Raw genomic sequence first — 23,921 nt, 5'->3', positions numbered from 1 at the left:
GACAATATGACCCAAATATTCCAGCTCTTGCTTACCAAAAGCACATTTACTAGCCTTGAGATAAAACTGTTGTTGCTTTAAAATGTCCAAGGTTTGAGTGACATGATGTAAATGCATTTCCCAAGTAGGGCTATAAATCAAGATGTCATCAAAAAATACCAATATGAATTTTCGTAAGTGGGGCCGAAAAATAGCATTCATAATAGCTTGGAATGTAGATGGTGCGTTACTCAAGCCAAATGGCATAACAAGATATTCATAATGACCGTTGTGTGTACGAAACGCAGTCTTATGAATATCTGAAGGTTGCACTCGTACCTGATGGTAACCGGCTCGTAGATCTAGTTTGGTGAAGTATGCTGCCCCATGCAGCTCATCCAACATATCTTCCACTGTAGGGATTGGAAACCGATCTTTGATAGTGACTGCATTAAGAGATCGATAGTCGGTGCAAAAACGCCAACTACCATCTTTTTTTTTAACGAGCAACACCGGAGAAGAGAAGGGACTAGTGCTAGGTCTGATGAGTCCAGAATTCAGCATTTCCTGGACTTGTTTTTCAATCTCTGCCTTCTGGAAATAAGCATAACGATAGGGTCGAACGTTGACTGGCTCAATTCCTTCCTTGAGGGAAATAGTGTGATCAATCTCACGTTTCGGTGGTAACTGTGTAGGTTCATCGAAGATCTCCGGATATTTAGCCAAGACCTGACTCATACTCGGTGACTGAACCCCTTTTGTGTCCTGCATGGTGGAGTGTGGGCAAATTGCAAATACCGAATGTCCTTGACGAAATTCTTTGGAAATCTCCTTTAGGGAGGCAGCTTGAATAGGCTGATCAGTAAAACCTTACAGCTGTCTGTCCAAGTTCTCCCAATAGAATTTCATTGTGAGAGTTCGCCAATTACATATCACAGACCCTAACATTTCCAACCATTGGACACCCAGGACAATGTCTAAATCTGCTAGGGGAAGAGAATAAAGGGTCAGGGAAAAAGGAATTTCTTGAAGAAGAACCGGTACCTTTTCGAATTTTCCTTGACACTGTAACCGTGCCCCATTAGCAACCCGAACCGTAAATGTCTCTGTTGGAACTACTGGAAGCCGCAGCCGATCAGCCATGCGAGTGCTTATAAAATTATGGGTAGAACCACTGTCAATTAGCACCACTGCCTTGAAGACCCCCACTTTGGCATCTACACGCATAGTTCTAGGTGCAGACCATCCTGTTAAAGCATGTAGAGTGATCTCAGGTTCATCAATTTCCCTTGTTGCCTCTTCTACGTCAGCTTCTTCAGTAACTTCTTCATATGTGATTTTATTGAACCCGGTTGGGCCCTCCAGAAGCAAGAGTTGCATTCCTTGGCATTTATGACCGGCAGTGAATCTCTCATTACAATTAAAACAGAGTCCTTGGGCTCTACGTTTCTGCATCTCTTCCCATGGTAATCTACGAAAGGGTGCATTTGGTGTTGCACGTGTCGCTGGTGGTAGCGACAGTGGCGTTCGATTGACTTGAGTTGGTCGTAGGAATTGGCGTTGTCTTTTCATCTGTTCATCCTTCATGCAGGCTAGGCTAATTGCTTCCTTTAGCAACTGTGGCTTGAACATTCGAATTCCTTCAGCAATTTCTGTTTTAAGTCCTCCCATAAACGTCCCAACTAAAGCTTTTTGGGTCCATCCACGAACTCTGTTCCCCAACTTTTCAAATTCACTCTGATAATCACGTAAGGATCCCACCTGCTTTATACGTGATAAAGCTTCATCAAAATCCTCGCCATCAGTAGGTCCAAATCTCGCCCATAATTCCTCTTCAAAGGCCTCCCATGTCATCATTCGTCCTTCCTCTCTATATGTCCGACGAGCCCACTGCCACCACTGATTTGCTTCTCCTTCCAGATGGAAAGAAGCCAGTGATATTTTTTGGTTGGCTGGAGTATTTTGAAATTCAAAGAATTGGTCCACACATTAAACCATTCTGTCGGGTCTTGTCCAGAGAATCGTGGAAATTCAAGCTTGGCCATTTTTGAAGAAAAAACTTGTCTGTTTCCTTCATTCTCCTCATGAATTGAACGAGAATTGCCCTCTCGGTTTGTGTTACTATGGCTTGATTCCCCCTTGTTTGATAACAACGCCTTGCTGGATAACAACGCCTCTGACAGTTTATTGATAGTTTCTTCTAGCTGGTGCATTTTTCCAGTCATGCTCATCTCTATTCTTTGTACTCCTTCTTGCACTCCACCGAGCCCCGCCTCCAGCATTTCAATTCGTTCTTTGTTAGTCGCCATTTAAACCAGCTCTGATACCAATTGATAAGGTCCCAGTCAAGAGCTAATTTGTAATAGCAGAATTCACACTGGTTCTCTTCGGGTGAGAACGTACCACAAGATAAATTTATGATAGAAAAATATTGTCCTTCTTCCTTTCTTTCCAGCCTTATTATAAGGATCTGTTAGAACGGTTACAATATTTAAATTACTGCAACATTACAACAGAATAATTACTAAATGGAAACTAATCAATACTTCGGTTATGCATCCGAAATATAAGGACCCGTTATAACGGTTACACTATTACTGCAAAATAGAACGGAACAAATACTGAATGGAAACTAAAAAAAACTGATGCTTAGCATTACTAGCTGACGTGGTGAAGATCTCATGCTTTAATTTGGTATCATCAATCCTGCATGACTCACGTTTGTCCTGGTCTTGCCTTTCACTGCACTTCACTATACTTGGGATTCGGTTTTGTTGCTCTCTCAGATCGACGTGGTGGCTTATCATTCTCAGCTTTCACCAAATTTCTTTGCGATAATTGGGATTTCGCTTTGCAGTAGATTATAATTTAGCTTCGTTTGCTTTAATTTGTTGAATGTAATTCCAAGTAGGTCTGTCTCCCTTTTGGCTTCGATTTGTTACATCAACCAGTTGGTTGCTATCAACTCACTTCGTCCATTTTGTTTGTCTACTGTGCATAATCTCAAGAATGTCTGTCTTGGAAATTATATAATATAATTGAGGATAAGCAATAAAAGGGAATTTTGGTACTAATCTGGAAAGGCTCGAGAGGAGAAAAGGTGAAAAGGGATCTTAAAAAGGAAAGGTAGAGATTGGCCTCATGTATAGAGGTTTTAGAGTTTTGCCCAGTAATGAGTAAAAAAGATACCATGCACGAGATAGGACTGCAAAAGTGTTGCAGCAGCTAGCGTCCCCACACTAAGACATCTCAGCCCAATGAGTTTAGTTTGGAATTCCAATTTGAAGGTTCCAAGTTCAGAAATTAATGAAATGGGATAGAAGATTGGTGAAATGAAATTTTGACAAACTATTTCAATTTCAATTATGTAACTCAAGATCTGAAAGTCTCCAAATCTTCACTTCAAGTTCAACTCTTGTAAACAATATCAAATTTTTTTATGGTTTGGATGTGAGCAAAATAAATTATGCGTTAGATTAGGGCACGTTAAGCTAACGTTTGAATCAAATATCTGCAACCTATCATCAAAAGAGAGAGAGAAGAGAGGGTGGAGAGCTTGATGCATGAGCTTGGCCTTTTCCATTTGCAGATTGTTTTGTTGGCGATGAAGAGAGTAGATGTATACCTTGTGGAGAAAGAAAGAGTGTGTCAATTGGGGTTGACATGATTCATGATACACCAATTTTACTCCTTGATGAGCCAACTTCAGGCCTAGACAGCACTTCAGCTCTTCAAGTGATTGAACTACTTTCATCAATGGCAAAGGCAAAGCAAAGGACAGTGGTGTTGTCTATCCATCAACCGAGCTATAGAATTCTTCGATACATTCCCAATTTTTAATCGTGTCTCACGGTTAAGTTGTGCATAATGGCAGCCTGGAATCACTAGAGGAAACCATAACCAAGTTGGGATTCCATATTCCATTGCAACTAAATGCTCTGGAGTTCGCAATGGAATTATCAATACACTAGAAGATGCAAAATCCAAAATATAAACCCCTACTCTAGAAAATAATGAACCATCACTACTTTTAAAAAAGAGCATATTAACAATTAACTACTCTGTTGTAGATAATATTAAAATCTGTTGCTGATAAAACTCAGCAACAGAATTAGCAACAAATAATTTCAAATGCAAATAATAGATGCTAATTTTTTAACAACGGATTATCAATTGATGATTTGCTTAGTAACAAATTATTCATTGCTGAAATTCAGTTGTTGAATGTGTAAATTAGCAACGAATATTTTATTGCTAATGACCATTGCTGATCAAAAACGGATATTGCGTTACTGATCCGTTGCTGACTAGCAATGCAAACTTTGTTGCTAATCCGTTGTTGATTTATCCAATGACTATTTTTTAAAACATGAATTTGTTAAATTATTTTTCCCAATTTATTGATTTTTTTAATTATTTTTGGCTATTTCAAAAATTATAGATAAATATATAAAGAACATAAATTAAAACTAGAAATTATTTTATAAAAAATAATAAGTCAAATAAAAATAAATTTCACAATAAATTTCTAAATCTAGTCAAACTTACATCAAAATAGATAAGTCACAATTTAATAAATATGTTATATCATAAAGGTGGTGGTGGGGGTGGTGGTGGAAATGAACCAAAACAATGTTGATCATCATAAGGTGGGACCGGTATATGATGGTCGAGGCCTAGGTCGATATACTGGATGCATATGTATCGTTATTTGTAGAGTCACATGTGACGACATAGATGAAGTCATAAGTGTCGACATACCTTGATCCATATTTGATGCCCAAGCTCGGTATCCCATATTACTAAGAAATTTTTTGATTGAAGTCATCTCCTGTTGTAGTGATAAAATATGACCATCTCTTTCCTTTATTTGTTCTTTCAATGCCTGAATTGATGAGCTAGGAGGTGTTGACTCCATCGTATAGGATTGTGATGAAGCACTCATACTAACCATAGATTTTGGCATACCAGGTGCACCATAGACCCTTTGTAACTCCTCATATAGCCACACACTAAGATGCTCCATCAAATGAAGGATGATTTTCCCGATCAGTTCCATATCTTGAGATCATCTCTTTTTTGTAATTCTCCTACAATAAAATTAAATATAATAATAAATTCATTTTAATTTTAAATAATAATTAAATTACATAAAAAATTACTTACAACTACTTTTTTAAACTTGTTATCTATGAAGGTTTCAGGCTTCTTGGCACTCTGATGCAACACCGAAAACACATCATCCCATAGAGGTTCTTTTCCACCTGCTTTTTCTTACTATCAACAAACAAAAAATATTAGACAATATAAATATAAAAATTTGAAGTCCATTATAACAAATATAAACAATCCTCACCATGCTAGCTCGATATGATGCAAATGACACCGTACCTCTAGAATGAGTGCTTAATTTACCATCTGTTTTAGTTAGCTGATTATTTCTTGCAAATTTTGATCTCCTTTGAAATTCAAGGGTGGACCAAATTTCTTTAATCATTTGATTCCAATCGTCGTTGTTTATCCAAACTAGACAATATATATTCTCTCTAAATTACAAACATAATCTCTCAAATATGAGTTTTTGATTATACCTGCTATCTTAATTTTTCACACCATGTTTGTTCCTTGCAAGATGGAATTCTTGGAAGCGTAAATTAACTGGAGAAGAAGTTAAGAAAATGACAAATTATGCTTTTGGAAAATGACGCATGACAGAGATAGGTTTCTGGAGAAGGAATTGAAAGGGACATATGGGTTTGGTTTCTAGAGAAGGAATAGAAAGGAAGATATGAGTTATAGGTTTGATCTAGAGAAGGTATAGAAAGGGACATGTAGGTTCTTCCGGAGAATGAAGGAATTTTGCCTGTGTGAGGTTCTCTTTTGTTTTCAAGGTATAGATGGACCTATAAATAATTAACACGTAATTATTATTTATTGTTTTTTTTATAAAAGTCAAAATTTAATCCTTTTTTTATCAACAACCATATTAGCAACGACAAATCCGTTGCTGATTCTTAATATATTAATTTATTTTTTAGTATCTGATTTTACGTTGCTAAATTCGTTATATATATATATATATATAATCCGTTACTAATCTGTTGCTAAAGTTGCATCTAAATTATTCTGATGCTAACATCCGATGCTAATAACCCTCTTTTTTAGTAGTGCATATTCCTACACAATTTGGCCCCAGGAAGAAATTGTCCAAACCCAACAAGGTATTGATAGCAAATATTCAAGCTTCTGTTCCTTTTTCAATTTGTTCGAAATCATGTTTCTCTGATCAAGATCTAGGAAGATCATTTATAGAACAAAGCAGCTATTCTTGGCAAGAACTACGCAAGCCATGTTTAGAGGTTTTGGGTTAGGCAGTGTTTATGTCAAGGTGGGGAGGATGAAGTGGGAGTTGTTGAGCGCTTAGGCCTCTTTACATTTAGTATTAGTTTTCTCCTTTCTTCGACAGTGGAAGCTCTTCCTACATACCTTCAGGAGCGGCGTGAAAACTAGATGATGAAAAATAATGAAGAGTAGTTTTATTTATTTTCACTTGTTTCTGCAGTGCTTACATCAAATATATATATATACAAACGTGTGCCTAGGAAGTAGGAGCCACAAGTGATTGAGTCCAACTCAATTAATTCATCTACACCAGCTGTAATTATAGCAGATTGACTTCTACAGCAAATCAACATCTCCTTATCTATAGCAGATCAACTTCAGCTTATCTTCTCAACACTCCCCTTCAAGTTGGAGCATGAATGTTGAGAATGTTCAACTTGCTTGTTAATTTCTTAAAATTGTCTCCTCCTAAGGCCTTAGTGAATATATCTGCTAGTTAAAGATGGGAGGGAACGAATTGTGTAACAATTTGACCGGCTTGAATCTTTTCTGTCACAACATGGCAATCAATTTCGATATGTTTTGTACGTTCATGATATACCAGATTTGCAGCAATATGAAGTGCAACTTGATTGTCACAGAATAAGGTAATTGGTTTTAAGCATACCAGTAGATCTTTAAACAGACATCTAAGCCATGTGAGTTCACATGTTGCGGCAGCCATGAACCTGTACTTAGCTTTGGCAGATGACCTGGAGACTGTTTTCTGTTTTCTTGTCTTCCACGAGATGAGAGAATCTTCAAGAAATACACAGTAACCAGATGTTGATCTTCTTGTCATAGGACAATTTGCCTAATTAGCATCACAATAAGCTCTTAGTTGCAGAGAGCTGCTGGAAGAAAATAATAAGCCAAGACCCGGGTTGTTCTTTAAGTATCTCACTACACGAAGAGCAACATCCCAATGAGGTTTTCTTGATGTATGCATAAATTGGCTTAAAATGTTTACAAAATACATGATATCTGGTCTAGTAATTGTAAGGTAGATTAATCGCCCTACCAATCTTCTGTAGTGTGAAGCATCATTCAGTATCTCACCTTGGTCATTAGTGAGTTTCAGATTTTGCTCCATAGGAAAGTCAACAGGTTTAGCTCCAATAAATCCAACATCGTCAAGAATTTCTAATGTGTATTTTCTTTGAGATATAACTATTCCAGCCTTTAATCTTGCCACTTCCAAACCGAGAAAATATTTTAGCTTACCAAGATCTTTTATGTGGAATTGTTATTGAAGAAAGAGCTTGAGATCTTGAATAGCCTTGTCATTGTTCCCAGTAATTATGATATCATCTACGTAGATAAGGACCATGATTAGAGTAGACCCTTTTTCTTGCACAAAGAGAGAATGATCTGAGTGTGACTGAGAGAATCCAACCGTTTTGATGGCTTCCAAGAATTTGAAGAACCAGTTTCTGGGTGCTTGTTTGAGTCTATACAAGGACTTGTGAAGCCGACATACAAGTCTCTCCCCTTGTCGGCAAAGTCCTGGTGGTAGAGTCATATAAACTTCCTCATGTAAGTCACCATAGAGGAAGGCATTATTGACATCCATCTGAAAAGAGGGCTAATTGCGGACTGCTGCCAAGGCAAGAAGGCAGCGAACGGTGGTCAACTTAGCAACTGGAGAGAAAGTTTCATGATAATCCAAGCCTTCTGTCTGAGTGAATCCCTTGGTTACCAAGCATGCTTTATACCTTTCCATTGAGCCATCAGACTGGTATTTGATTCTGAACACCCATTTGCTGCCTATAAGGCGATAGTTTGGTGCATAGTTATAAAACCCGGACCGGCCCGGCAGGTCGACCCGGGACCCGGGGACTGGATCGGTTCGGGTTGCTCAAAAGACCGGTGAATGTAAAAAACCGGTTAGACCCGGTCGACCCGGCGGGTCGACCCATGACCCTGGCAAACCCGGGTGAGACCCAACATATATATATATACATCTAATCTTTACTCACAGGAAAAGTCGTTCAAGCAGAAGAACATTTAACTCTGCCCTAATTTTTTTTCGAACAGAAGAAGAAATATCGTGATTGAGGTGAATATTTATCACTGGTGAATCAATTCAAAGGCATCACTGGTGAATCGATCCCATCTAGCTTCTATAAGCAGAGAATATCGTGATTGAGGTGAATATTTCTCTTTCTCTATCCAGATCTCCCTTGTCCCTTGGGTTAGTAACAATATCGTGATGGTTTTATTATTGGCTTCTTCTGTCTTGCTTCAGCTAGATTGTCCCTTGGGTTAGTAATAATTTATCTTGAGAAGATAGCTTTAGGCCCTAACTGTTAGCTTCATCTGCTGTTATAATATTTCTCTAAGCAATTGTTCCTAACTGTTAGCTTTAGTTCTTTACTGAGACGAGAGGATTTGAGATCTTTCTTTTTATTCAAGTGGCAAGCCTTTACCTGCAGTTGTAGTTAAAAGTGTTCCATGTTATAACTTACTGTAAAACATTGCTGTTATAATAATTTCCAAGGTAATTTCCAAGCCTTTACTCCATTAATTATAAGCAAACTACTTTATAAACACAGAATCTTTGATATGCGTTATTGCTACTTTTGCCCCTTATAACTTTGATTCCTATCTGACATTTGGGAAAACAAATCATTTTTTTTCATCCAGTAAATTCTTAAAAGAGAAAAAAAATGTCAAATTTCATTGCAAAGTGAAATTACTAACATCAACTATATTCCCGTGATTTGTAAACATTGATAGGGAAAATCCTTTGGGATCTTAAGAAACTAAAAGAAAAATATACAGGTCAAAGAAATTAACTAGAACAGCAAAGTTTCCATTACCATTTTGGCTATTATTTCCTTCTTTTGATGGCGTGGGGAGATTCAAATATACAGTATTACCAGAGCATAGGCTTAAGCCCTTCATCACAAGACTAATATCTCATTAGCCTTCAATATTTTACCATTACTAGACAGAGAACCAGTATAAGTTTATTATTTTTCTCTTAACAGTTTAGTTCAATCTTTATATTTATCCTTTGATTAATTTGATATTGTTTTACTAGTTGGTTCTTGAGTGGTGGATGATTATTAGTTCAATTTGATTAATAAAGTCAATTTTACTATTTTGATTTGTCTGTTATTGCCATAGATTTAAGAATTGATTTGTGAATTAACTAGTATTACTTGCCATAGATTATAAGAATTGATTTGTGAATTAAATAGTATTACGAACTTAAATTCTTAGTATAATTTATGTGGGTGCTTAGTTATTTAGAATTGATTTGGTTTACTACAGCTCCTTAAAATGTCTTCTCAACATGATAGCACTCCAAGTAGTGATCCTTCAACTGCTCATTCATCTGAACCTTCAATTTCCATATCAACATCAAGTGGTATAAGAGGAAAAACAGATTTGGCATGAGGTCATTGCAGAGAAGCTCCTGAACTTAGTGTGGGATGTAAGAACCAAATTAGTATGCTTATATTGTGCCAAAGTCTTTGCGGGTGGAGGCATTAATCGATTCAAGCAACATTTAGCTGGAGCGAAAGGAGAAGTGGAACAATGTCGCAAATGTCCTCCAAATGTTCATCATCAAATGCTTTTGAATCTTCAGGTGAATATTGAAAAGAAAATGAGAGCTAGAGAAATGAAAGCAGATTTCAACCCATATAGTGTTGAACAAAGAGAGCATGAAGAGAGGATGATTAAACAATTAGAAGATGATGATAAAGGTGAAGACGATGATGATGATGATGAAGCCGATGGTAAGAAGCAAATGTTACCACCCAAGGTTGCCAATAAAGGAAAGAGTAAAATCACTAATGTTGTTAAACAATCAACTGCAAGTTGTGGAAAACAAAAAGAAAATGCAACGATAGGGGCATATTTTATTCCAAGAACAACTCATGGTGCTCAAAAGTCTCTCCAAAATTGTTGGAAGAACAAAGAAGTTATCGAACGATGTGATCTTGCTATAGCAAAATGGATGATTGATGCATGTGTGCCATTCAATGCTGCTAACTCTGTTTACTATCAACATGCTATAGATGGTATAACAGCAATGGGTCTTGGTTATAAAGGACCAAATTTTCATGCTCTTCGTGGTTATTACCTAGCAAAGGCGGTTGATGAAGTGAAGATTTTTGTTGAGAGTTATCGAGAAATTTGGAAGAAGACTAGTTGCACATTGATGGCTGATGGATGGACAAATCAAAAGAGGAGAACTTTAATTAATTTCTTAGTATATTGTCCTAAAGGGACTGTTTTTTTAAAAACAGTAGATGCATCAGAGGCCTCAAAAACTGCTATGTTGTTGTATAAGTTGTTTAGAGAGGTTGTTTTATTTGTTGGGCCTGAAAATATTGTGCATATGGTAACTGACAATGTTGCTAATTATGTTGCTGCTAGCAAGTTGTTGGTGGAAGAATTTCCTTCAATATTTTGGTCTCCTTGTGCTGCTCATTGCATCAACCTCATACTCCAAGATGTTGGTAAGCTACAGTCAGTTTGTTATGTTGTTGATCATGCTTCTAGTATTACAAAGTATATTTATAATCATTGTTATCCATTGCATTTGATGAGGAAGTTCACTAGAGGGAAAGAAATACTTCAGCCAGCTCCTACTCGCTTTGCTACTAATTTCATTACTTTACAAAGCATTTTAGTACACAGATAATTTGAGAGCTATGGTGGCATCTAGAGAATGGGTCTCCTCTGCTTATGCTAAAGATAATAAAGGAAAAAAGTTTGTTGATAGTGTGTTGAACTCTACATTTTGGGAAGAATGTGCATCAATTGTAAGGATGACTGAACCATTAGTTCGAGTTCTACGAATTGTTGATAGTGATGATAGACCTGCTATGGGATATTTATATGAGGCTATCCATTCTGCAAAGGAAGAAATGTTGAGGAGATTTCAAAGGAAAAGGGCTAAGGTGCAACCTTTCCTAGACATCATTAACACTAGATGGGATGGACAATTGTATAGGAAGCTTTATGCAGTGGGATTTTGGTTGAATCCTCGATTTCAATATGATGTCAATCTAATGGATAGATATACAAACACCATTTCCGGACTTCTAGATGTTGTTGAGAAGCATGCAAATGGAAATGCAATTCTGCTAAGCAAGCTTACAAGTGAAATGAAGTTGTTTAGGAATGCAGAACATGACTTTGGTAGAGTGTCCGCGAGAAATGATCGCACCCTTTTACCTCCAGGTATATTATTATTTTCAAATTCAATGTAATTTAAAAATATTATCTTGATATAATCTTACTTATTAATTTTGTATATAGATGAATGGTAGATGCTATATGGAACTTGTGCTCCAAATCTCCAAAAGCTAGCTATACGAGTTTTAAGTCAAACTTGTAGTTCTTCAGGATGCGAGAGGAATTGGAGTATTTTTTAGCACATCCACTCTAAAAAGAGAAATCGATTGGAGCATCACAGACTCAATGACCTAGTTTACGTCCACTACAATTTGAGATTAAAACAAAAGTAATTTCTTTTCTCTAATTCTTTAAAAGTTATTTATATTATTAAGTAGCATCATTAATACTTATACTTTGATTTTGTAGAAATTATTGGAAAGGACGGAATTATGATCCAATTAATTTTGAGGCATTTTCTAACCCTGAAAATTGGGTAGTAGAAGATAATCCATCATCTTTAACAACCAAAGAAGTAGAAATCTTTCACCGTGATTTATCAACCATGACCATTCAAGATACTTTAAATGAAGGTAATAGAAGATTTGATCCTTTAGTTATAACTTTGTTTGAAAATGAATTATTGTTTAACATGTAATGTTTATTGGTTAATTATGTTTCAATTGTAGATTTGATAAATATTAATGAGATTGAAGATGAATGTGATGATAAAGATACAGAGGAGAATGATGATGTTTCGATAGGCATTAATGAGGTTGGCTCAATTCCATTGACATTTGATTCAAATTTTGCTCCTATGGACACTGAAGAACTTAATGCCTATATTCAACCCGAGTAAAGATGTTATGTTAGAAAAGCGTTGACATTCAAATGAGGTCTTGTACTTTACCATTCTCTTTTTACAATTCTACTAATGTTAAGTGTTTAGCATGTTCTAAAATCTTTTACTTTTTTTATGCAACTGAAGATGTTGATTTATGGATTCTAATGCAAAGTGGAGTCAGGATGTTGATTCATGGATTCTAATGCAAACTGGACTTTGGATGTTGTCACCTTATATCTATCATGTTACTTTATTTATTTCTAAAACAACTTGTTATTTTATTATCCTTGTCTTTAATATCTTTAAATTATGTTGAAGATTTGTTTATTTGAAGACAAATGCACATTCTAATCTATTGATGCTAATTAATTATGCTAGTAAATATATTAATGTGATATTTTCTTGATAATTATGATATTTTATGTCAAAACAACTATATTAATGTGTGTCTTGGTGTTTTATCCGGGTGGATCCGGGTTGACCCACAAACCCGTGACCTAGTTACTTTACCGGGTCAATGACCGGGTCGGGTTTTATAACTATGGTTTGGTGGTAATGGAACCAGAGACCATGTCTTCTGATTTTCAAGTGCGTTGAGCTCAGTTCTCATTGCTTCGCACCACTTAGGATCACTTAGTGCCTGCTCATATGTTGTAGGTTCAAGAGTGTTAGTAATGGTGTTAATAAATAGCTGATGAGAAGGAGATAATGACTGATAAGAAATAAAGCTGGATAACAAATATTGAGTACCTGACCGTGAAGAGGATGACTTGGTTGTGGATGCAGAGAGTGGTGACATACCAACCTGGCCATAATGAAAATCACGGAGAAGAACAGAGGATTGTCGAGGCCGATCGTTGCGACGTAGTATAGGAACAGGTTTGTTTGTTTGAAGAAAAAGAGAAGACTGTGTGGGATTTGATGATTGTGGTGATACGGATTTAGAGGAAGAAGGAGATAATGGAGTGGCAGGGGTCTCAAATGGTAAAGGAGAAGGATATAGTGTTTGTGGGATTAGACTGTCATTGGACTCAGGGAATATGGGCGGCAGAGATGATTGTGGAGGAGAATTGTCTGAAGTGTGGTTAAAAAAAGAAAATGTGTTTTCATGAAAAATAACATCTCGACTAGTAAAAAAATTGTCGAGTGGTAAGATCATAAACGCGATATGATTTTTTGTTAGAAGGGTATCCAACAAAAATACATTGACGAGCTTTTGGTGAAAATTTGGTCAAAGGTTGTAAGTTAGTGGCATAATATAGACAACCAAAAGTACATAGATGTATATATGCGGGTGATTTCCTGTACAAGAGTTCATATGGTGATTTGTGATTCAGAACTAGGGTAGGAAGACGATTTATAAGATAGGTGGCAGTGAGCAAACTCTCTCCCTAAAATTTTAATGGTAAATTTGCTTGGAATCTCAAGGCACGACCAACATTGAGCAGGTGTCTATGTTTTCTTTCAACAACACCATTTTGTTGAGGTGTGTACGGACATGAATTTTGAAGCAAAATGCCATGGGTAGAAAGGAATAGCTTTAAGGAGATAAATTTCAGCCCATTATCACTTCGTATGATTTTAACTTGACAGTTAAATTGAGTGTGAACAAAAGTGATGAATGATTTTAACAACCTTTGTGTTTCAGATTTGAATTTCATAAGGAAAATCCAGGTAAAACGAGTGTAGTCATCCACAATAGTTAAAAAATAATGTGCACCAGAGTGTGTTTCAATCTTTTATGGACCCTAAATATTACAGTGTATAAGATCAAAAAATTTAGTACTTTGAATTGAGCTTATGGAAAAAGATAACCTGGTTTGTTTTGCCAAAGGACAAACTTCACATGAATGTTGCGAATCATAAACAAAAGATGGGATTAATTTTGATAGAAACTGAGAGGGTAATTTTGATGGATGTCCTAATCTATTGTGCCAAACAGCTCTTGATGGAAAAGAGACTTGATATGAGATTGGTGTAGTTGAATGTGATTCTGATTGTCGCATAAGGTAGTATAGTCTCTTACTCTGCTTTCTCATGCCAATCATCCTCTTCGTAGCAAGGTCCTGCAATATACAGATGTGAGTTGACTGACAGAAAGCAGATTCACATGGATAAGGGTGCACAAAGAACATCATAAACATGTAGATTTTTGGTAATATGTGCAGAGCCAACACTTGTAATTTTTACATGGGAACCATTTGGTAAGGTGACTTGAGAGAACATAGGAACAGTGGTTTTATCAACAACTGAAGTAGTTATATGGTTAGTGGCTCCATTGTCAATGATCCATTGAATAAACTTGGAATTGTGAGTCGTGGATGATGAACAAAAAGGAGTGGAGTTACCTGTATAATTTGCAGAGACTGTGGATTTCTTGGTTTGGAAGAAAGCTTTGATTTGTGAAAATTCTTCAGGAGTGAATTGAAGAGGCCGATCAGAGATTTGAACAGACTTGATATTGGTGTGAGATGATTCGATTCCTGTTTTATTTGCAGCAACCTTTTGAGCTCGATTCCTAGGTTAAACATTCCTGCCATGAAGAGCGTGACCAACAGGAAACCCAATCAAATAGAAACATCTCTTCACTGTATGTGTTGTTCCATCACAGTAGGAGCAGTGAAGTCGTTTCTTGGATCCTTGCATTGTTGACGAGCCAGGCATCCAGTTTCTAGAGAAATCTTGTCGTTGTGAAGTAGAGCCTGGTCTTTTGACATTCATGGCGTGAACCTGTTCAGTAACCTTGTGCTCAACCAGTCCTCGTTGTTTTTCTTCCTCACATAAGAATGAGTATGCTTTCTTAACAGTTGGTAAAGGTTGCATGAGCATGATTTGCCCTCTAATAGCTGAATAGCTCTCATTTAATCCCATAAGAAACTGACCAAGTCCCATCTTTTCTTCATTGTTTGATAGTTGTTTCATTCCACCACAAGTGCACTGAATAGTTGGACTACTCATTTTTAATTCATCCTAGTGTTTTTATCTTGGTGTAACATGTGAAGATGGAATCCTGATTTTGCTGCAATTCTACGATGGAACGTTGAACTTGATAATGATGAGAAAAATCACCTTGTGAGAATCGTTCTTGTAGATCCAACCAAATTTCAGAAGGGGTTTCAACATAGAGAACACTATTGGCAAGCTCTTGATTTAAAGAGTTAAGAATCCAAGAAAGAACCATATTATTGCATCGTTGCCATAACATGTATTTAGGATCAGATTCACCTGGTATAGGTATGGTTCCATTGATGAATCCCAACTTGTTTTTGGTGCTGAGACTTATTAAAATGGAACGTCTCCACATGGCATAGTTGGTTCCATCAAGAACTTTCAAAACAAGAGTCATGCTTGGATGATCTGATGGATAAAAAAGGGATCAGAAGGATCAATGGTTAAAAAGGACATATGTGGCAGGGTAGTATTTTTGTTAGTACTTGTTGAATTAGTAGTGTCCTCCATTGGAGAATTTTGAGGAAGCTTGGTTTTAGAGTTTCATGCGCTCTGATACCATGAAAACTAGATGATGAAAAAGAATAAAGAGTAGTTTTATTTATTTTCACTTGTTTCTGCAGTGTTTACATCAAGTATATATATATATAAATGTGTGCCTAGGAAGTAGGAGCCACAAGTGATTGAGTCCAACTCAATCAGTTCATGTACACTAGTTGTAATTGTAGCAGATTGACTTCAACAGCATATCAACATCTCCTTATCTATAGCAGATCAACTTCAGCTTATCTTCTCAACACGGCGTGTTCTGATGAAAGAATCTTCAAGAGGAACCTATAATATATCCCCCTACATGATTGCCAATAGCATCGTCTTTCTGCCTTTCTTGTTCACAGTGGTTATTCTTTTCGTCGTCCCTGTGTACTGGATTGTGGGACTTAATCCATCCATTGCTGCCTTTGCATTCTTCGCATTTGTGGTGTGGCTTATTGTCCTGATGGCTAGTTCTCTAGTGTTTTTCCCAAGTGCAGTCTCTCCTGACTTTACTCCAGGAAATTCACTCATCTACACAGTTCTTGGAGCATTCTTTCTCTTCTCTAGATACTTCATTCCAAATATTGGTTGTTCATGTATATTATGTTAAAATTTCCTTGAATCTGAAAGCGACGGCAGCTAGTCAGCTTAACCTGCCTGTCCGTGGAAACAAGGATAGTTGGTGAAGGGGGACGCCCAGAGTCCAAGTCATGTAACTAAGCACATAAGGTATAAGATAACTAGAAAGGCTTGTATGGCTGAGTTGAGGAGGGGCTAAGCGCTATTGCATATTCTAATTAGCCCTTTTTCTCTTCCCGCTTCCCTTCCGTACTGTATGTAGAGAACACCGTCTCAGAAGGTATTTGATCTGTATTTCCATTTCCAATACTCTTGTGTTAAGGAGTTTCCCTGAAAGCTATGTTATGCCTTTTTACCTCTCCCTCTCCCTATCCCTATACGCTGGTTGTATCGAGTGTATCGTCCATATACGTCTAAAGTAGGAGCACCTAAAGCTATCATATTTGTAATTACATGCATCTCCTTTTTTGAAGTTTGAAGAAAGGGGCATCCAGGATATCTTGTAAAAGAAAAGCTAATGCATCGGTTAAAACCAGATGAATCAATCTTAAAGAGGGTAGGGTGGCGAAACGAACCAAGAAACAATCCATTTATTCAATAGCTTTTTTTATTACTTTGCGAAATGAAACTCGATTCTTTAATTGTCCAGCTAAAAATTCTCCAAGAACATTCGGGGGTGCATGTAAGGGTTTTCAATTCTTGTAATAGAAATGTTGAGTTTTTAGTTCATACAATTAAGTTCTTTTTGTACATTGATCTAGAATTCTCTCGTATTAGTTCGAATAAATGTGGAATTATTATTCCAATTTGAGTACCTCCCAGTTGAACATTCTCAATTAGCATGGCTCTAGATTCAGGGTTCCTGTTATAGTTAAACACAAGGGAAAGATAATTTATACCGATATTGGATAAGATTATTTTATAAGGGAATGGCTATATTGTAAACATTCCATTAGTTATATATCAACGTTCCAACCAAAATACTTGTATGTATCAAAAAACTCAGGTTCGGCAAGGATTTCTTAATCTAAATCATTACATAGAAATATAAGTCTTTGGTTGATGTAAGTTCATGTAATTTATTCTTTATTAATATTTTCTTTTAGTCAATCTTTGAATTGAATAAAATGGAATTGCTTTATAGAATCTAATTTTTTTTTTTACAATTCCCTAATATCAAGCGTATTATAAGATCATAATTGGATCCGTATATGTTTGGTAAAAAAAAAGAATCTTCTCCTTTGAGAATAATAATAATAATAAAAAGAGTGTTTAATTGGAACATGAAAACATGACTGAATTTGTCCTAATTACTCTTTAGGACTAAGTAGATGAAGGGAGGAGCTTCTCGACCGATGAAAAGGGTCCAATGACTTCGAAAGAATTGAATGACGAGTTGTATGGTCGAGGTGCAATTTCATCTTCTGAATCTCGGTTAATGAATCTCCCGCTATAGGGATTATTTCGAGGCGTTACGTATATGAGCCTCTTCAAACAGGGCTTATTGTTATTGACTCAATGATCCCTATAGGACGTGATCAGCGAGAATTAATTATTGGGGACAGGCAAACCGATAAAACAGCAGTAGCTATAGATACGATTCTCAATCAACAAGGGCAAAATGTAATATATGTTAATGTAGCTATTGGTCAAAAAACATCTTCTATAGCCCAGGTAGTAACTACTTTACAAGAAAGACGAGTAATGGAATATACTATTGTGGCAGCCGAAACGACGGATTCCCCGTCTACACTACAATATCTCGCTCCTCATACAAGAGCAGCTCTGCCTGAATATTTTGGCATGAGGGTAGCCAGTCCACCCATTTCATCAAGATAAATAAGACATATCATATCATAACTTGTTCCTGATAAGAAAAAAAGTGCAGCGCCAATAAATCCATGAGATATTATTTGTAAAATGGCCTTGTTGAGTCCCATATCGCTTATAGAGCAAATTCCTATAATTGTAAAACCCATGTGATATACAAAAGAATAGGCCATTCTTTTTTAAAAAAAAAAATTGACCAAAAGATTCTGAAGCTACATAGATTATTTATATTGCGCATACTATTATCACCAAGAAGAAAATATAGAATGGGCATGGGATAATAATTCCATATTTATTTGAACCAATCCATGTGCTCCCATTTTAAATAAGATTCCAGAATGTATAGCCGAACTAATAGGAGGAAGACCTCCTAGGGATAAGAGATGTAAGGCTAAAGAGAGAGTCAAAAAAGAATTTTTCGTGTATAATCTCAAACGTTATAAGTTCCAATGCGTAGACCAAATAATACAATGCAAGCAAAAGTTTCTAGATTCATGAAGATATAAAAGAGCATACCCTTCACGATACGTCTTCGATCTGTGTTAGCTTTTGCTACATACTTGCTTGGCGAAAAAAAATTTATATATATTTTTTAATAGTTTTGATGTGCTTGTGGGAAAAATAATTATTTTTAAAAATTTTCTAACAAAAAACACTTTAAAAAAAAACAACCGCTTAAATACTGTTCAACATTTTTTAAAAGATACCCTATTAGGTTTGTAATTTTCAACTCATTTTATCTTCCACAACGACAAAAAAGCCTAAATTTGCACTCACAAAAGTATAATGGACTTGCAATCTTAAAACACTTTTTCTTTTTTATTTATTTTAAGAAGGATGAAAGCACTCACCCTTTGTTGAAAGATAAGAATAAAACCTAGTCTAAAAACTCATTATCTTTGTCCTGGCTGCGAGGTGATTGTCATTTTCCAATCATTTCTCCTTCTTTTACGTGGTTTGCTGTACAACAAGATTAAAATTAAGAGAAGAATGGGACAAGTTTAGAAGCAAAAACAAAAACAAAATCGTTAAATCCAAAAGGCCGCCGCATCCTTAAATCGAGCCATCACCACCACATCAGCCTCCACCTAAGAACACCCATATTTGCAGGTTGTAATAACTGATTAATATGTATTAAAATTGAAAACACCGCTATTTATTTAGTTATTCTTAACATAAAAATGAATAATTTATTAAGCATTCAGTTTCCTCCCACTTTCTCAGTTTTGCAACTAGTCAACCGAGCCTTCTCCACGTCATTCATTTTGCATTTAGCAAAGCGTTGACATAACCCATAATCTACGTTTTTTTCTTCTCTTTATTCAGGTAAACAGATAAAGAAAGACCCTTCATCAGATCTGTGTATTTGTTTATGGTTGTCTTTATGAACTTGAATTCTGATTCTTGCATGAATTTTCATTTTTAATGATTTTTTTTCTTACTTCTGGGCCTTGTTTTTGCATTGCTGTTATACGTGCTTGACACTAAGATTTGTGCTCTTTCTTTTTTCTTTTCAAGTTTTAGTTTGGTTTGATGATGAGAAATTGAGTTGTTTTTGTGTTATATTATTGACTCATTGTTTCTTTATTGTTACTGTAATGCAGATTGATTCTTGGCTTTTTATTTAGCTTTATGATCGAACCATTTGATGTTTTGAAAAGATAGTGGGGTTTTCGCTGGTGAAATTGTGTGTTGGAGATGTGAATTGGAGTGGTTTAAATGTTAATATCTGGGTTTCTATTTATATGCTATTGTAGATAGCATAATTGAGGTTCTGTTTGGCTTTGTGAATTGTGAAGAGAGTTGGAATTTAGTTTCTGTATATTGGGGGGTTCGAGATGATTGGGAGAAAAAATATGGGGCGAGCGTCGCCATTGCTTTTGGTGCTTTTGGCACTAGGATTTTTCTTTGCGATGTATAACTTGTTGACTTTGGTAATACAATATAAGGATTCTAGTTCAGGAGCTGGATCAGGGAATCCTGATCCTGTAATACGGATGCCAACCAATTTGAGGAAATTAGGGAAGTCGAATTTGAAATTCCATGTTGCCCTTACGGCTACTGATGCTCCTTATAGTCAATGGCAATGCCGGATTATGTATTATTGGTATAAGAAGATGAAAAACATGCCAGGATCAGACATGGGAAAGTTTACTCGAGTGTTGCATTCGGGAAAAGGTGATCATTTGATGGACGAGATTCCAACTTTTGTTGTTGATCCTCTTCCGGAGGGCTTAGATCGGGTAAGAATTTTTTATTTTTGCTTTTGCCGCCGTTGCTTATATTATTTCTCAGCTTTTATTCTGTTACATATTGATTTCAAAGTTTAAATTATTGTGACCTTGAATTTGCTTTAGGAAATGCCTCTTAGTCATTTTTTATTCTTCTCCTTGGCTCGTTTACACATTGTTACCTTGTTAATTTAAAAGTGTTCCTAGTGAATTGATGATCCTGCAAGTATTGTGTTTCATCAATAACATGAATTATACAGTTTCAATTTTCATTTTACTCAATTATTTCTGGGGCTATGAGAAATCTTGACATTTCTCAAGCATCTTGGTTTTGGATTGATTTCTATCAATAATGATGCAGACATTTAATGTGTTTCCCATACCAAATCTGTGGCTCTTCCTAATATTAGTACAAAAGAAGTCAATACTCATGGTTTGCTTCTATCAAATTATCAATAATTAGTTAATTGCATAATTTGCTCATATAGCCATTTCATGCTCTATCCAGGGCTATATTGTCTTAAATAGACCGTGGGCTTTTGTGCAATGGCTGGAAAAAGCAACTATTGAGGAAGAGTAAGTTTTTAAAGCTATGGTTCACAGTTTCCTTTTTACACCTGCTCTTTCGGTATGACATCTGAAATTTAGTGATTGTATGATTGATACAGAAGCATTTTGTGATTGATACAGATACATTCTAATGGCAGAACCTGACCACATATTTGCAAATCCTTTGCCTAACTTGGCACATGGAGATAATCCAGCAGGGTTTCCATTTTTCTATATTAAACCAACTGAACACGAGAAAATTGTTCAAAAGTTTTATCCCGAGGAGAAGGGTCCTGTGACCGACGTTGATCCAATTGGCAATTCTCCCGTAATAATAAAAAAGGTACTCCTTTTATTTCATTTATAGCCTGTTTAAACCATTTGAACTTCTGAGAATTTTATGCATTTCCATATTAGTTATCAGAGCTCATTATTATGGGAATATAATTTAAATTTCAGTTGGAAACACATGAAGTGCTGATCATTGACATGCCATTGTCCTTGTCAAAATATCACTATTGTCGTAGCCATTGGGATGGGATATTTGCTTTAACTCTAAACAGTTTTGCTTATTAACATTTGGTGAGCTACACTTTATCCTTACAGTCACTGCTGGAGGAAATTTCACCAACATGGGTGAATGTTTCGCTAAGAATGAAAGATGACCCAGAGACTGATAAGGCATTTGGTTGGGTGCTTGAAATGTGAGTAATGTTTGATAGGATTCTTTCTATTTTGCTAATGAATTTAGATCTTGAATGGTTGGTATATATTCAATGTTGCTCACATATCTTTGTTGATTTAAGGTATGCCTATGCTGTAGCATCAGCATTGCATGGTGTGCGGCATATACTCCATGAAGACTTTATGCTACAGGTACCTGTGGTTTATAGTAATGCTTCTTGTATCTCTCTATTTCTTAAAGTCGCTCATTCAGAATTGCCTATATCCATGTATGTTTCAGCCACCATGGGATTTGGAAGTTGGGAAGAGATTTATTATCCACTACACTTATGGATGCGACTACAATATGAAGGTAAAAGAAGGGATCTCTCTCTCTCTCTCTCTCTCTCTCTCATATTTATAATTATCTTTTCTGATTTTGATGTTTTAACTGTTATTCTTCACCTTCTATTTTTCTTTGTTTTTTTCCTGCAAATGTTCACAAGTTGTTTCTTAGACAACCAATATTTGATTCTTATTTTGTTGATTATGATTTGTTATTATCCAGGGAGAATTAACATATGGAAAGATTGGAGAATGGCGGTTTGACAAGAGATCCTATCTCAGTGGTCCTCCACCAAAGAACATTTCCCTGCCCCCACCAGGAGTTCCTGAAAGTGTGGTATGTTCACAACTAGATCTTTCAGACCATTTGGGAAATTATATTATATGAATGTCAGAAGATTCATGTTTGATAAGTGGGCTTAGAGGGAAAATGTTAAAATGAAGCCTGCCTGGAACTACAACGCATTGCGTTATTGTACAATTTGTTTTCTTGCTATAATGAACTTGCTTTTCTGAGGAGTATGTTTGAATTAGAACCCAATTAGGCTTTACCCATACACTGAAGATGATCAAGAGAATTGCCATCTTAGGCAGACCTTGTAGAGAAGGAATATGAAGGGCAGATACTGTGGCACAGCATTGTACATGTATGATTTCCCTGAAAAGATGCCCATAATATTCACATGATACATGGATTAAATTTCTTTATATAAAAACAATAGTTTGTATGAAACCACGTGTACATATCAACTTGGCGTGCTGGCCATCCTGATCACTTGCAATGTGAAACTGTCTGTCTATGTTTTATAGTATAGAGCAAAAACCTTATCTGGTCTCCATCCAAATTTCAAATTACATGGATCTTAGCATCCTAGGTGAAAAGAAACCAAAACATACCTGCATTGAGTTGTTCAAGTATTCTTGGTCTCTGATGACCAAGTATCCTTGTCTGGTGTGAAGTAAGGGGTTCTGCGATATTTTCTGTTATTTGTTGTAACTGATGCCATGGGAACTGATAGTTAAGATAATGATTCCTGTCTGGATTATGAGTCATTTTACCTTATTCTCATAGTATGCCATGGAAGTGAAGGCACTTATTTTTTTCTCTCTGTCTTTCTCATGGAGTTAATAATCCATTTATTTTGATTCTCTGCAGGTGAGACTTGTAACGATGGTTAATGAGGCTACAGCTAACATCCCTGGCTGGGACTCATTAAACAGTGGCTGAGATTGAGATCTGGATCATAAGCTCATTGATCCTTGGTTCAATGCAATCTCTTGCGTGAGAGATTCACCCATACTATCTACAAGATAACAGAAGAATGGTATAGGAAAATAGGAATGCCTTCACAACAGAGGGATCTTTGGTTAGTGACACCACGTGAATTGATCATGAAGGACTCTGGATTCTTTTTGTACACATATCTGCTACACTTGAAATAGTGCTGAGTTTTGAATTTTGAATGTTTCAGACCTGTAATTGGGAATTTCTTGCTTTCACAGTTTGTAGTACTCTTTGCTGTTTATGAAACGATGGTGAAGTAAGTTGTCTTGTGCTAACCGTGGCTGAAAGTCAACGGGCAGGTTAATTTGATTGGCATTTGTACAACTATTTCTGTTTGAAGACAGTTCAGTAGACTGAGGTCGTCTTTCCTGTTGTTGTTTTAGTTAATAAAGCCCTAATTTCCACTAATGTAGTCCTTTGTTCCTGCTGATTCCCCCCTGACATTACTCTGAGATAGCGAAAAGCATATATCTAAACAAGAAGAGTGTGCCCGACTGTAGTAGAGGTGCAAGTTCTAGTGGTTCATCTACGGAATCCTCATGCTGTCATGTTTTAAGTGAACTTCATGGAGCTCTTGTTCTGCAAGCATTAGCTCTCGATGCATGAGCCCTGGAAT

General features: G+C 36.3%; 1 protein-coding gene and 1 pseudogene across 2 annotated transcripts; both read left to right on the top strand.

Moving 5' to 3' along the window:
* The first annotated feature begins 2,689 nt into the window (after nt 1-2,689).
* On the top strand, nt 2,690-17,346 carry LOC112323749 (ABC transporter G family member 23-like; annotated as a pseudogene).
* Nucleotides 17,347-19,181: 1,835 nt separating this feature from the next.
* Nucleotides 19,182-23,713, top strand: LOC7480122 (hydroxyproline O-arabinosyltransferase PLENTY). 2 transcript variants are annotated; one of them, XM_024586271.2, is made up of 10 exons: nt 19,208-19,342; nt 19,457-19,558; nt 19,837-20,475; nt 20,972-21,039; nt 21,154-21,355; nt 21,619-21,716; nt 21,819-21,888; nt 21,977-22,048; nt 22,244-22,357; nt 23,177-23,713. In XM_024586271.2, the coding sequence occupies exons 3-10, from the start codon at nt 20,071-20,073 to the stop codon at nt 23,246-23,248; spliced, it is 1,101 nt and encodes a 366-aa protein (XP_024442039.2). In that variant the 5' UTR covers nt 19,208-19,342; nt 19,457-19,558; nt 19,837-20,070; the 3' UTR covers nt 23,249-23,713. The 2 variants fall into 2 exon arrangements, with proteins under 2 accessions (XP_024442043.2, XP_024442039.2); XM_024586275.2 differs by lacking the exon at nt 19,457-19,558 and having other exon boundaries at nt 19,182-19,342.
* The last annotated feature ends 208 nt before the right edge of the window (nt 23,714-23,921 follow it).

Source organism: Populus trichocarpa, chromosome 1, assembly GCF_000002775.5.
Source record: "Populus trichocarpa isolate Nisqually-1 chromosome 1, P.trichocarpa_v4.1, whole genome shotgun sequence".
Taxonomy (NCBI): Eukaryota; Viridiplantae; Streptophyta; class Magnoliopsida; order Malpighiales; family Salicaceae; genus Populus; species Populus trichocarpa.
This window is presented reverse-complemented; position numbering and strand designations above follow the sequence as displayed.